The sequence below is a fragment of the Chanodichthys erythropterus genome, chromosome 20 (genome assembly GCF_024489055.1).
Source record: "Chanodichthys erythropterus isolate Z2021 chromosome 20, ASM2448905v1, whole genome shotgun sequence".
Classification (NCBI taxonomy): domain Eukaryota; kingdom Metazoa; phylum Chordata; class Actinopteri; order Cypriniformes; family Xenocyprididae; genus Chanodichthys; species Chanodichthys erythropterus.
The window spans coordinates 21,843,990-21,857,292 of record NC_090240.1 but is presented as its reverse complement, the minus strand read 5'-3'; the positions used below and the strand labels follow the sequence as shown (position 1 = coordinate 21,857,292).

The 13,303-nt window shown below is 36.2% G+C and overlaps 1 protein-coding gene across 3 annotated transcripts in view; it reads right to left on the bottom strand.

Moving 5' to 3' along the window:
- The window catches only part of atf7a (activating transcription factor 7a), a 35,442-nt gene extending 23,147 nt beyond the window's left edge, over positions 1-12,295 (bottom strand). The window contains exons 1-2 of one of the 3 annotated variants that reach the window (XM_067370627.1): positions 12,253-12,295; positions 1,255-1,326 (exon numbers count right to left, since the gene is read on the bottom strand). In XM_067370627.1, coding sequence (XP_067226728.1) covers positions 1,255-1,302 — 48 coding nt within the window. In that variant the 5' untranslated portion in view covers positions 1,303-1,326; positions 12,253-12,295. Of the gene's footprint in view, positions 1-1,254; positions 1,497-12,252 lie in introns of those variants that run through there. The other 2 variants (XM_067370628.1, XM_067370626.1) reach the window with 2 other exon arrangements.
- Positions 12,296-13,303: the final 1,008 nt, after the last annotated feature.

Genomic DNA, 13,303 nt, shown 5'->3' with positions numbered 1-13,303 from the left:
CGAAATGCGCGTGACAATCACATGCGATATACTACCCAGCCCTAGTTAGTACCGACTTGGTACTGAAACTTTCATCACACTTTTACCAATTGCAAAAAAAAAAAAAGGATAAGCAATAGTAATAGAGACGCGTGCAAGACACCTTTTACATAAGGAAAATAATTTATCCTGCTCAAAGTCTGGATAGGTCAGAGCAAGAAGTAGTAAATGGTCATGGTCCCTGTGGTTTTTGCAAAGAAACATCTGCAAACAACTAACTTACATAAATTATTCAGCAAGTTCATGTTGTTCCTCTCAATTCTCAAGATTATGCTGCCAACGGTACGATTAAATAATCATTGTTGCATTCAGTACTGGAGAGGCGAGGTGTAACTGTTAAATTGCTTCATTTTGGTCCATGCTACATTTCTCACACTGTTTTCTACGTAACTGCGGAGGAGAACATTCAGATCGAAACCACAAAATGAACATCACTGTCTCACTGAGTAGGATGGGTCTCAATCACTTCCTCTTTCAGTTTTCAGTGCCCTCAAAGCAGCACAAGCCTTCAAAGGCCACACTGTTTTTCAGTTCTAACACTAGAAAATGTAATTACTTGAGAAGCAAACTTGCACAAGACAGTTGTAATTCATATATATATATATATATATATATATATATATATATACACACACACACACATCTTTTGTTTTTTGTATTTATTTTTAATTAAAATTTAAATGAACAAATTTAATCAAGATGCATTCTCTATAAACATTTCCATCCTTACGCAAGTTTGCTTCTCGGGTAATTTCAAGGATTGTTTAGATATTTTTACTGGAAAAAAAGACAAAAATACAGATTAAACCTGATTTTTTGCAGTGCACTCCCTCTTAGCCAACTTCCCCAGCATTAGGGCACTTACTATCATCAATAATGTCATCATAGCGTCTGCATGGACTTTGACTCAAACCAGACAAGTGTAGACAATAACTGCGATTACTCATTGGCTAAGTTTGTGAGTCACACAGTGGAAGAGACGTTAGCGGAGTTTCACAAGTGCGCTATCGGCTCCATCAGTGTGGCCCTGTGACAAAAACAACATGTTTACAGAGCGGTGCAGCCGGCGCACCTCCCTCCACACACACGCCGGGCAGAAGTGCTGCTACCGTACAACTGCGAGGACGACATAACACTCTTCAATAACCAGAGGAGAATGAACCAGCAAAGAACACCCACACCTGAAACCCAAGACAAAAGTGAAAGCGAACTTACCTGCCCACAGCCAGGAGCGCTGCACACAAAAGGCTTGTCGTCCCCCATCTTTGCAAAGGCTTTGCAATGTAACTGTGAAAGAGAAGGCGAGAACATTACTGAAGGGTTTTCCTAGAGGTTAATGCCAGGAAAAGTTCTACAGTCGTTTCCAGGGATGCTTCTGCCTGGATCCTTGCTCAGCGCAAGAAGCGATGGGTGTTTAAAAATAACGAGAAGAAACGAGCACATGCATGTTAGTGCAGCGACTACAAGTTTCTCTGGTGATACTTTCTTCACACTGGGGGCATCTAGCAGACCAATGACACTCAGTGTTCATGATTTGTTCAAAGTCTTTTTGGCCCCTCCTCTACTTTTCATTGTAGTCCTCCTGACACCATCTCCACAAAGCTCTTCTGTGGCGACGACGACGACTCTAGTGCCACTCTACACCTTTGTCCGCAGTCTTTCTTTGAACTCCTCCACCCGTTTCTCAGGATCAAATAGCAGCAACCCACACTCCCAGACGCTCATCACTTTTCACAGGAACTCAACACATCTACACTGATATCGAGAGGTTGTGCTGGTACCGTTTTGCCAGACGCCGGGAACCGATTTACCATGGAGATAAGATCAATTGATTGCTTTCATTTCATTCAAGAGAGTGTAACGAGTGTAAGTGTTGTAAATGAAGAACGGACAATGCAATAATGGTAATTCTGGAGAGACATGTCTGGAATGAGCCGCTCTGATCCAGGGGATTGGTGTGTATTGGCTCGTCATAGACACTCCCTCTTTTCCTCTTAGCTGAACCACTGCAGTTATTCCAGACAAACTGCCAGCACCTTCCACACAAACACACGCATGTTTGACATTACTCTGTAATCAAACCAAACCAAAGCTTCCCTGGACTCTGATGGATCCATGATATGGTCTATGTTCAGAATAGCATTGTCTATCCAGTGTTTTTTCATGACTTTTTGTCAGTTGTTTGTGATTACAGATTATTCTCAAAAAAAGCCATTTCTAGCCATTTTTTAAATTAATTAGTTAATTTATTAGTTTAATTAATTATTAATTTAGAAGTGATTATAAAGCATTTTCATGAAATTAAATTTCAATGACAGTTTCAGGCCTGGAAATCACAATTTTAAAATTAACTCTTAAAATATTTCAATCTTTTGACAATATTCAACAAGTGTATTGCAATATTTGATCAGAAATTACTTTTTTTAAAAGTGTTTTGCTTTTATCAGGGAAAAAAACTAAATAGAAAAATAACCAAGAAAAGGTTTAAAACTGCTTTTGACTTAATTAACACAATGAAAATATATTTAATCCTTTTCATTTATATCCACAACTATAACAATATATAGTAATAGACAACATGGATTTTTAAGGGTTAAAAAAAGGGTTAGTTCACCCAAAAATTAAATTTCTGTTATTAATTACTCACCCTCATGTCATCCCAACCCCATAAGACCTTTAACACAAATTAAAATATTTTTCATGAAATCCGAGGGTTTCTGAACCACGCATAGACAGCAAAGTCATTGCATCTTTTGAGGTCCAGAAAGGCATTAAAGACATCGTTAAAATAGTCCACATCACTACAGTGGTTTAACTTAATGGTATGAAGTGACGAGAATACGTTTTGTGCACAAAAACAAAACAAAAATATCAACTTTACTTTATGAAGCAATTTCTTCTCTCCCATTCTGGTTCACTGCATAAACAGTGTGGGAGATTGACAGGAAAGAGAAGAGATTGGTAAATAAAGACGTTATTTTTGTTTTGTTTTTGTGCATTCATAACATTAAGGTTGAAAAACTGTAGTCACATGGACTATTTTAATGATGTCTTTAATGCCTTTCTGGACCTCAAAAGGCGCAATGACGTTGCTACCTATGTGTGGTTCAGAAACCCTTGGATTTCATCAAAAATATCTTAATTTGTATTCTGAAGATGAACGAAGGTCTTATGGGTTTGGAACGACATGAGGGTGAGTAGTTAAAGTCCCTTTAAGACAAGTCATTTAACTCGGCGGCCATCTTTGAAACACCTCTCGGGCATTCAAGGGCAGCTCCTATCTCTTTGAATGGGGAAACATCAAATTCTGCAAAGCTGTTTGCCAAGCTTTCGATTAAATTTCAGATTTGAAATCACCAATGAAATCTAACAACAACAACTGTCTCATAAATTTTGTTTCTAAACGCTCAAATCATGACAACATTTTTTTATTTTTCAGGCTGGATCAGGCTACTGCGCATACGCAGTACTAAATGCACACGTATGACTGTTTCTATAGAAACTGGAGCTTCTAACGGCCACTGCAGTGACGCAATGACATTACCAATCAGCGATTGGCTCTTATTTAGAAGGCGGGACTTATTCCGCCATATTGCGCATTGCACTTTCTCCCATTCATAATAATACAAGTGACACGTCTTGTGTTATTCTATAGTCCTTGGTAATTAATGACAGAAATTTCATTTTTGGATGAACTAACCCTTTAAGTGAAGCAAATGAAACACTGAACCAGAGCTTTGAATCAATTCACTATAACAGAATTTTAAAATTTGAAAAATTTGAACAGAAATACCAGGCATCAAACACTGGTCAACTTTGTAAGTGGTTACAGAGGAAAAACTGGGTTTTGTACACTAAACGACTGATGATCACACACTACCAGACTTTCCAGTCATTCGAAACACAACAATCTCACACAGAAACATGAGTCTCTTTGGCAGGAGACGCAAGGAAATGAAAACAATATGCGTTCCAAAATCGTCTCAAAATATTAAACATGTATATCCACCAACTGGATGGAATCACATTCTAAAGTTAAAAAAAATAATAAAAAATTGTCCCATCATACGCTATATAAATTTGTGTCAAATGTCAACTCTGGCTGCCCAAAATTTGAAGACTGGCTAAGACTTTTGGCAACCAGCAATCAGAGCAAAAGTGGTGTAGTGTATTCCATCATTAGGAAAGATCATAAAACTGCAAATCAAGGTCCTTAGTAAACTTATCTGCCAAAATCTTCACAAAGTTGCTTCATTTTATACTGACAACGTCATGAATATACAGTAAATATTCAATACATTACCCAGTTTTTGTTCTGAATCTATTTATGTATGACACAAATGTTTAGTATCATTATACATACGTCTTATATTTAGTTGTGGTAGCTTGACTGGAATAATTGAATTTGTCATCTGTCTTTACAGCGATCTACACTCTCACTCCTTTTATCCCCAACGGTCCACGTGTGGAGAGGCTGGGAATTTTGGAAAAAGTAACACGTTCATTAAATTTAAATGGAGGGAAGTTTCATTAAACTTTCAACATGCCCCACCAGCTCGGAATGACGTCTGGCGAGTTACACAACCACCAACGCAAACAAAAGGTGAAGAATGAACCAAACATCTTCCTTGACTATAACAGCAGGGATTTAAATGGGTAAAGCTTGCGTATTTCATCTGTGAAAATTTAAAAAGCCAAGTCTGCAGCCTGAGACGCTGCTAATTTATGTAACATTGGCGCTGTAAAGTTTACAGCAAACAAAAGCAACTGCTCTCAAGGTACCAATGAAAAAGGAAAATATACATATTTTAAGCAACACTGTTTACTGGTATGGTGTTTAGGAGGTGTTTACGAAATTAGATAAACTTACACCTCGCATTAAAAAAATGAGATCGACGGAGCACAAAGGAATGAAAAATTGCAAGATGTGTTTTTTTAAAGGTTAAAGGACTATTTTTAACTTCACGTCATCTTAAAACACAACACTTGTGGGAGGTGCTCAAAAAAACACAAGATGTGACAGCGTCAAAGACGAATTTAAAAAAGCTAATGTCCTGAGAATGTTTTTTTTTTTTTTTAAGTTGTCAACATGCTAAATAAGGCACCACCACTAAAAATGTAACACAAAAAAAATGAAATAAATGGATGGATGGATTAGAATATAATTAAACGAACACTAATATCTATCATTATTTCATTTCAATTGTGTTGATGTTCAAGTGTCCTGTGTGGAGGGACGTGCAGTTATAAGCTGAAATTAGCAGCCGCTGCCAAGACCCTTGTTCTGTTTTCAATAAAGAAAATAACTGCATCTTGTTTGCCCCTGAAAGGCCCTTCCCATTACAACAGAGATCAAAGTGGCGTACAAGCTAAGCAGCTTGATTCCTTGCAGACCTCACACGCTCTACAAGTGAGCCAACAGCTTGGTGCCAGAGCTTTCGGTCTGGTTGCAATACACACAGACAGTTTGGTCAGAGAAATTCACGGAGTGACTATATACAAATGAGAACCACCCCTGGTTCGTTATACCCCTGGTGAAGTGTGCGCGTCTCAGTAAGCCTCAAGCTAGGGGAGCACACTCTCTGAAGTTCATCATCACAATAAATCAGACAAACAAAGATCAGCCAACCTGCATCAGTGCTACAACTGACCATCCAAAACAAAAATAGAGCCTTGATGGATTATTCACAAAGACATTCTGGAGTAATCTAAGACCACTTCCTGTTATGATTAAGACTATGCTTGCAATATAAAAGCATGGGAAGCATTTGAACGTTTGTACTGAACTATTTCAATACAAAATTAAATAAAACACTTTAATAATCAAACAACATTCTCTAAACATTTTGAAGAGTCTGCATTATAACAAAATTGTACCTAAAAAGACAAAAAACTAAAAAAACTTGGCCAAAAAATTCTGTTTTAAATTAAATAGTTTTTGGAGGACCAAAACCGTTGACTGAAACACTGACGTTTAAATAGCGCTTTTCCAATTTCACATTTTGAGCACAATGTGGATAAACTAAAAAACAGCAGGGCGGACACACTTCACAGTGACCAAAAAGGATGCTAAAGTAGCAATCTGAAGATCTTTACTACAACTGGTTTAATTTATCACCTGAGAACATGACGGCATTTTGGGGACTGGTTTTCGACCAACTGAAACTGTCCGTCACATTTAGTTTTGATAGTGATTGTAGAGACAGGACAGAAAATGATGAGAAGAAAGGGGAAGTGATACGACCAGACTCAAACCAGAGACTCCTACATGAGAAGCATAGCTCAATGTGTCTCTGCACTAGTGCTAGTTGCTAGGCCATGGCTCTGATAACATCCATCTTTGATTACACTACCGAAGATAAACCGAACAGCTGGGTTTGTCTATCATCAACAATTTAAACAGGAAGACAGCTGGCAGTACTAGCAGTGCGCTGCGTCGGTTGAGTTTTAAAAATGCAATGCATTCAGGGCTCCCACACCTTTTAGCCAATGGATTTCCATGACTTTTGCATTTACATTTGTATTTGCATTGAATCATTAAGAGGAAGCTTTTTCCAAAATTACTTACAAATGAGGAGTCATAGCAGATCATACACGAACAAATATTATTAGCAGTACCCAAGTAAACAATAACTTTTCCATAACTCAGATTTAAAAATAAATAAATAAATAAATTATATAAATTAATAAATTATTTTATAAATTATAAATAAAATATTTTAGAGCATTTATATTCATTATAGAAATGTCCATGATTTTTCAGGATGGTATTAATTTTAACGGTTTTCAAATTCACCTTTCCAGGCTTTTTCTCCAAAATCTCATTTTTTTTAATTTTTATCAAAGCTTGGTTCCTCAGGATCAATTGAGTCTGACATGGGGACAAGTAGCATCCTGCTGTTAACTTGGATTTCTGCTACTCAGCAGGTGGACGGTGTAGCAAGGTCCGGCTATAATCTGCCTCAGGCGTGCACTGTTTGATGCTGTCTGCTAGGAAACTGACAAAACAAACTGTATTAATAGCTCCAGCTGGAGCCAAGAATGAGGAATCTGGAGAGTGAGCTGCCAGAGAGTAAGGGAGACCCCACAAAAAGGGAGCGACGGAAAAGTGGGGCAGGGAGCAGAGAATGGAATGGACGGTTTTGGAGGGTGTTCGGTAACTCGCAGGTAAAGGCCAAGGGTGCTGCGGATAGATTTGGGGATAAGGGGTGCGGGCGTGTTTTATCACCGATTTGAATTTATGTAACCTTAGTGAACCTAAGCTTTGGAAAATGGAACAAATGAAACATTAGATCCATGTCTGCATGACTGCAGTGTGCCCGGTGCTGAATCCATGGTGAGGAAATACACAATGTAGCCCAATGCAATCCCCAGGGCCTGTATTCTGCTAGGAACAATGTGGACCCCTCCAAAGTCCCCCTCTGTCAGTTTATACTGCTGCTACAACAATGTTGGACATGCTACAAGTCAACAAAAGCTAAAAGTGTTTCTTCACTCCTGCATTTAGTAGAAATTAGTGCTGTCAAATCGATTATTTGTGATTAATCGCATTTAATATAAAAGTTAGTGTTTACATAATATATGTGTATACATATATTATTATATTTATATATATATATTTTATATATTGTATATTATGTATATGTCTGTTTGTGTGTGTGTGTATATACACATTATATATAGATTACATATACATACATACATACATACATACATTCGGGCTGCCCCCTAATAAGTTAACTAATCGTTAGTTGACTTGAGGAGGCTTAGTCGACCAAAATTTTTATTAGTCGGTTAGTCGTAGAAAAAAACCTGTGGCGAAGGAAGTCACGCAGCCGGTAAATGGTAATTAGTAATTACAGTGTCAGGCAGGAAATCCAAACGTTCACCTATCATCCATCGACCTCATATATGGCTTATCATTTGAACCATGTAAGTAGTAGTAACTTTACACGGCTGCTCGCTCTAACGTTAACCTAGATAAATGTGCGCTACAACTAAGCGCATATGCAAGTGTTTGTGTGGAGTGCGGAAGCTGAAGTATAGTGCGCTTACTGCATGACATGGGGTGCTTCTCAATTCTTATTTGTGCATCCTCGTTTCCTTTCCTTGCTTCCTTTCCTCGCGTCTTAGCTCCACCCCTTCAGGATGCGAGGGAAGGAAACAAGGAAAAGATGAGAGGACAGAGGAATTGAATCAATTGAAATGATATATCCTCGCTCCCTTTAGCATCACTTCAAAGCATCATCAGCTGCACTCGAGGGATCTGCCCATTTGTTGTTAAGGTTTGGTTATTTAAAAAATATATAATATATATTAATAAAGCATGCCCCGATGAAATATGTGAGATGTAAAGTTTATTTAAACTGCATACATTAAAGCATGCATTTAAATTATTGTGACAGATAAGAAGGGGGAGGAGAATTTATACATGCGTCATGTTTCTCAAGGAGAAAGACTTCCGCAAAGGATGCACCTGTGTATCCTCGCTCATAACTCCTCGGGAAGCTTCCTCACTCCTCGATCCTCGCCTCCTCGTGGTGCAATTAGAGAATTGAGATGTCCTTCAAGATGGCTGAGCTCGATCGTTTTCCAGGTCATAGGACGGAGGAGCGAGGAAACGAGGAGGGATATTGAGAAGCACCCATGGAGGCGCCGGCGCGATCACTTGCTTAAGATTTAATATTTTATTAATATACATTTAATAGTTTATTAATATAAATTTATTAATAAGCAATTTAATAAATGTTTATTTTTAATAATTATTCATTGAACATTAATAAATGTTCATTTCCAACATACTTTGGGTTAATTTTAATTAAGCAATACAGTAATTTTTAAACAATAGTTGAGTTAAATAAAACTACCCAGCAGGTTGGGCAAACATTTAACCCTACAGCTGGGTTAAAACAACCCAATTGCTGGGTTTGTCCATTTTCAACCCAACTTGGGTTGTTTTTAACCCAGCATTTTTTAGAGTGTATATATATACATATATATATATATATATATATATATACACATATATATATATATATATATATATATATATATATATATATATATATATATATATATATATATATATATATATATATATATATATAAAATATACACATATATATTATGTAAACAAACTTTTATGTTAGAAGCGATAAATCGATTTGACAGCACTAGAAGAAATATATCAAATATCCACAATATATTGCAATCCTTTTGTGGCAATATAGTATTGCAACACTGATTTAATTACAATTTAATTGTAAATATTGCTGTTTATTAATGTATAGTTGTGTAATAGTGGTGCATTCACTACCATTCAAATATTTGGGGTCAGTTCGGTTTTTTTATATATATACTTTCAGTGATCAGTGACAGAAGTGACAGTAAAGGGATTTATAATGTTACAAAATATTTCTATTTCAAATAAATGCTATTCTTTTGAACTTTCTATTCATCAAAGAATATTTAAAAAAATATATTAAGCAGCACAACCATCAACATTGCTAGTAATAAGGAATATTTCTTGAGTATCAAATCAGCATATTATAATGATTTCTGAAGACTGGAGTAATGATGCTGAAAATTCAGCTTTACCACCACAGTATAATACATTACATTACATTACATTTTACAATGTATTAAAATAGAAAACAGCTATTTATATTGTAATATTGATAATAAATGTGGCCTTGGCATAAGATTGTATCCAAAATATTTAAAAATCTTACTGACCCCAAACTTTTGAATGACAGTGTACATAAATGAAAATGAATAAATGTTGTGTTCCTTTAATGCAAAACAGTGTCAAAAACATCTAATTATTAATGCTTTCAGAACTTTTTACCACATTTGCATCTTGCATTAAACTACAGTGCATGATAAAGATCAATCAAGATAAAGATGATGGATCCTATGATATGACTCAAAAAAAATTAAGCAATTATATCAAGATTCTATGAAAAGGCTGGAAAAAAATATCAAGATATATTGCTGTCGGGCATGGCAATGTTTTGAAAGAGCTGATAATTATATTATAATGGACATACCAACTCAATTTTGACATATTTTACTGGTTCTCTAAACATTACAGAAACATGATGGCATGTGAATATCATATTTTAACGATCACAAAATCACAGCAATCCATCAAGCCCGATGTGTTTGCCAAAATTGGACGAAAACATTTTCCAGCCACCCACATTGTCCATTCATTATTTCTACAATGGAGTATCTCCCTCAATCTCTCACAGTACTTCTTGAGCCCGGCACACCTTTAAGAGCAGACCAAATATTACATAACTTTGGAAGTGCACAGATGCCCAGAATCAACTCAAGTACGGCTGGCAGTTTACCCTTATTGTATGTTTTATTTGAACAGTCTGTTATTTGGTCTGCTGGAAATTTGAAACAGTGTTATTTGGTCTATTCTATTACTCTACTGATACATCCGGACAATGATGCTGTCAATTATATTATCCTGCATACAACTGTTGCCCGGACAACTTACATAATCATAACATAATCTTTCATTCACAGCTCTGACATTTAATTATAGTGCATGGTTTAGCAAGACAGAAACAGAGCCGATTTCATCATGTGAAAAACGTCAAACTGGCATATGAAGTTCCTTCCTGTAAAACGTCTTCACATTGTGTCTTTATCATGCAGCAGATGCCTTTATAGCAGAGGTGAAAGCAAAAAGCAAGGCTCCGAACTCTCATGAATCAAATCACTATGAAGCAATTACTGTAACAGCTGCAAAAATGCTCACTAGTGCACAAGCAAATATGTCTACTGAGAGGGTGATGTATTATACGGAGACGTACAGTCATTCCAAAGAGTAACATTATTGGAATTCAACAAGTGCCATGTGAAGATGACCTATATCTACAATTACATGTCCTCAGACGTACAGATGGTGTTTACAGGCACTAAGATGGGACATTCACACGCTCAGATGAAATCAAATTGATTGTTATCAGCTGTTTTGTTCAAACTACATGCATTTTGTGCGGAGTTGTGGAATGCTCACATTTTCTTTGTTTTATTTGAATGATCTTGGCCAAATATCCACAACGCTTAGGACAGCAAACCGATCAACAGCAGGTGCTTGTTTTGTATGACATATTTATATAGCAAACAAACAAGCCATAAACAAGTATTGTTTGTTTAAATGGCAAGCGAATATTGTGATTTAGAAAGCTGACATTTGTGTGGGGTTGACCTCTTTTATTTATTCATGACAAAAAAACATCTGCTTTACCCTAATCAAATTGTAATTACAGCAAAGCAACTTTTTTTAGCAAAAAAGTTTAGTTTAACAGCACTACTCATCCATCTCTCAGAGTTCATAGCATGACTGTTTCTGTATGTAACAAAAATAGAACTTTTTAGGGAAATGTACTTATGGCAATTAAAAACAAAAAGGGACGGTGGTAGGGTTTTGGTTTGAATATACTTTTCTGACACGTTGATGTGTAATTTCTACCTTTTATGTTGGTTTGCCGCATTACAACAAAAAAAAACGTTCGTTTCTTGTGCCCTCGCCGAAAATAAACGTCGCTAACTATTTAGCAAACCCATGCTAACTTGATGTCTTGCGAACATGCCAACTTTAAAGCCAGCCTTTTCCCGCATGTGCCCGCCCTACCGTTATTGTGATTGGTCACGTGCGCGTCAATCAAAAATACCTAATTGCTGTTTGGCTACAATAAACGTCAATCAAGAATATTAGTTGCGTCTCATTGGCGGACGGAAATCCCACTCAAAAAATGGAATTCACGGACTTAAAGCGTACAGGCCGCTCATACCCCCCCTCCTCCTCGCTAGAAGCAAAAGTATGCAAAGAGTACTTTGAGCAAACAAAATAACTGTGATGTGTAATTTGCCATTTTATAGAAACAAAAAATTATATATTGACATAAATTTGAAAAAAAAAAAACACTATAGTATATAGTAATAACTAATGACGGCTAGGGGCACTTTTCCATTCCTAAGATTTTCTGCCCTCGCTTGTCAAGAGCCCTGAACGAGCTGCAGTGTACGCGCAGACCACTGCCAGTCTGACAGCCTCACAGTCGCCTCATAAAAGTTACTCTCGATCACAGACGAACCTTTTTGACGAATATAAATAACGCTAGGATACTGTTTCACATTCAGACGATCATCTATTTCACATTTTTGATAAAATAAGAATGTTTACAAACTTACCACAGCGCCCCTCTATCCCACTCTCTCTCTATCTCTCTCTCTCTCTCCTCTCTTGGAATCTGACACGCCCCTCCCCGTGAAGTATCGCGAGATTTTGGCGTCACATAGCCCAAGTCCCTCACCTGGGGTGTTTATGATCCTGTCAACTTGATATGTTGACATTATTGATGCTTTTACTTTCCGTATGATGATACGGATACATGATGATAAAGAATACTGGCTCATATATTCTCTGACTGTAATAATAGTAAAGATTTTGGCAATAACTTTGAATGTTAATATGAATGTGAATGTTCTTAGTCTAAAATAGGTTATTTTAACTTGCAAATAACTAAAATAAATGTCTAGAATTTATTGTTTCCATCTGTATTTCGTAGAATAAATTTCATATATAACTTCATTTGCAAAATTTCTTCCAGGTTTTTAAACAATACAAGTAATCTTTGTAAGATGCTATACTGAAGTTTAATATTCATTTATAATATTAATATTATTAATATATTAAATAATAATATTTTACATCTTATATCAAACTCAAATCTAAATTAAAATGTATTAAAAAAATAAAAACACAAAATACAGATGTAAACTGAAACAATCATATTTTATATTGAATTTATATTAAAGACGTACAGTTCTTGAAACTTCTGGAATCACAGAATGTATCATGTTTAATTATTTTAATACCCCGATTCCTGTTACTCACAGGAGTAAATATCTAAAAATAAAAAAATAAGAATTTATTGTAGAGTCATTTGTTCTTTTAATAATGTTTCCGCAATCCTATAGCAAAGTAGGAAGCAATGCTTTATTATTATTATTATTATTATTATTCATACCCTAAGACTGTCAATATTTTGTTCCCATCTCAGGGCTTGTCTCTCTTCAGAAGTGTTTAGTGATTCAATCCTCTGCTATTGATTAACTATGTAAAGCAATGGTGAAGATGAAAACCGTGATGCAAACTGAAGGTGACGGCTTTGAAAGAAGAGGAAGGTTAGATGCAGAGGGCCTTTATTCAGTCCTACTGTAGTTTCCTTCCTGACTGATT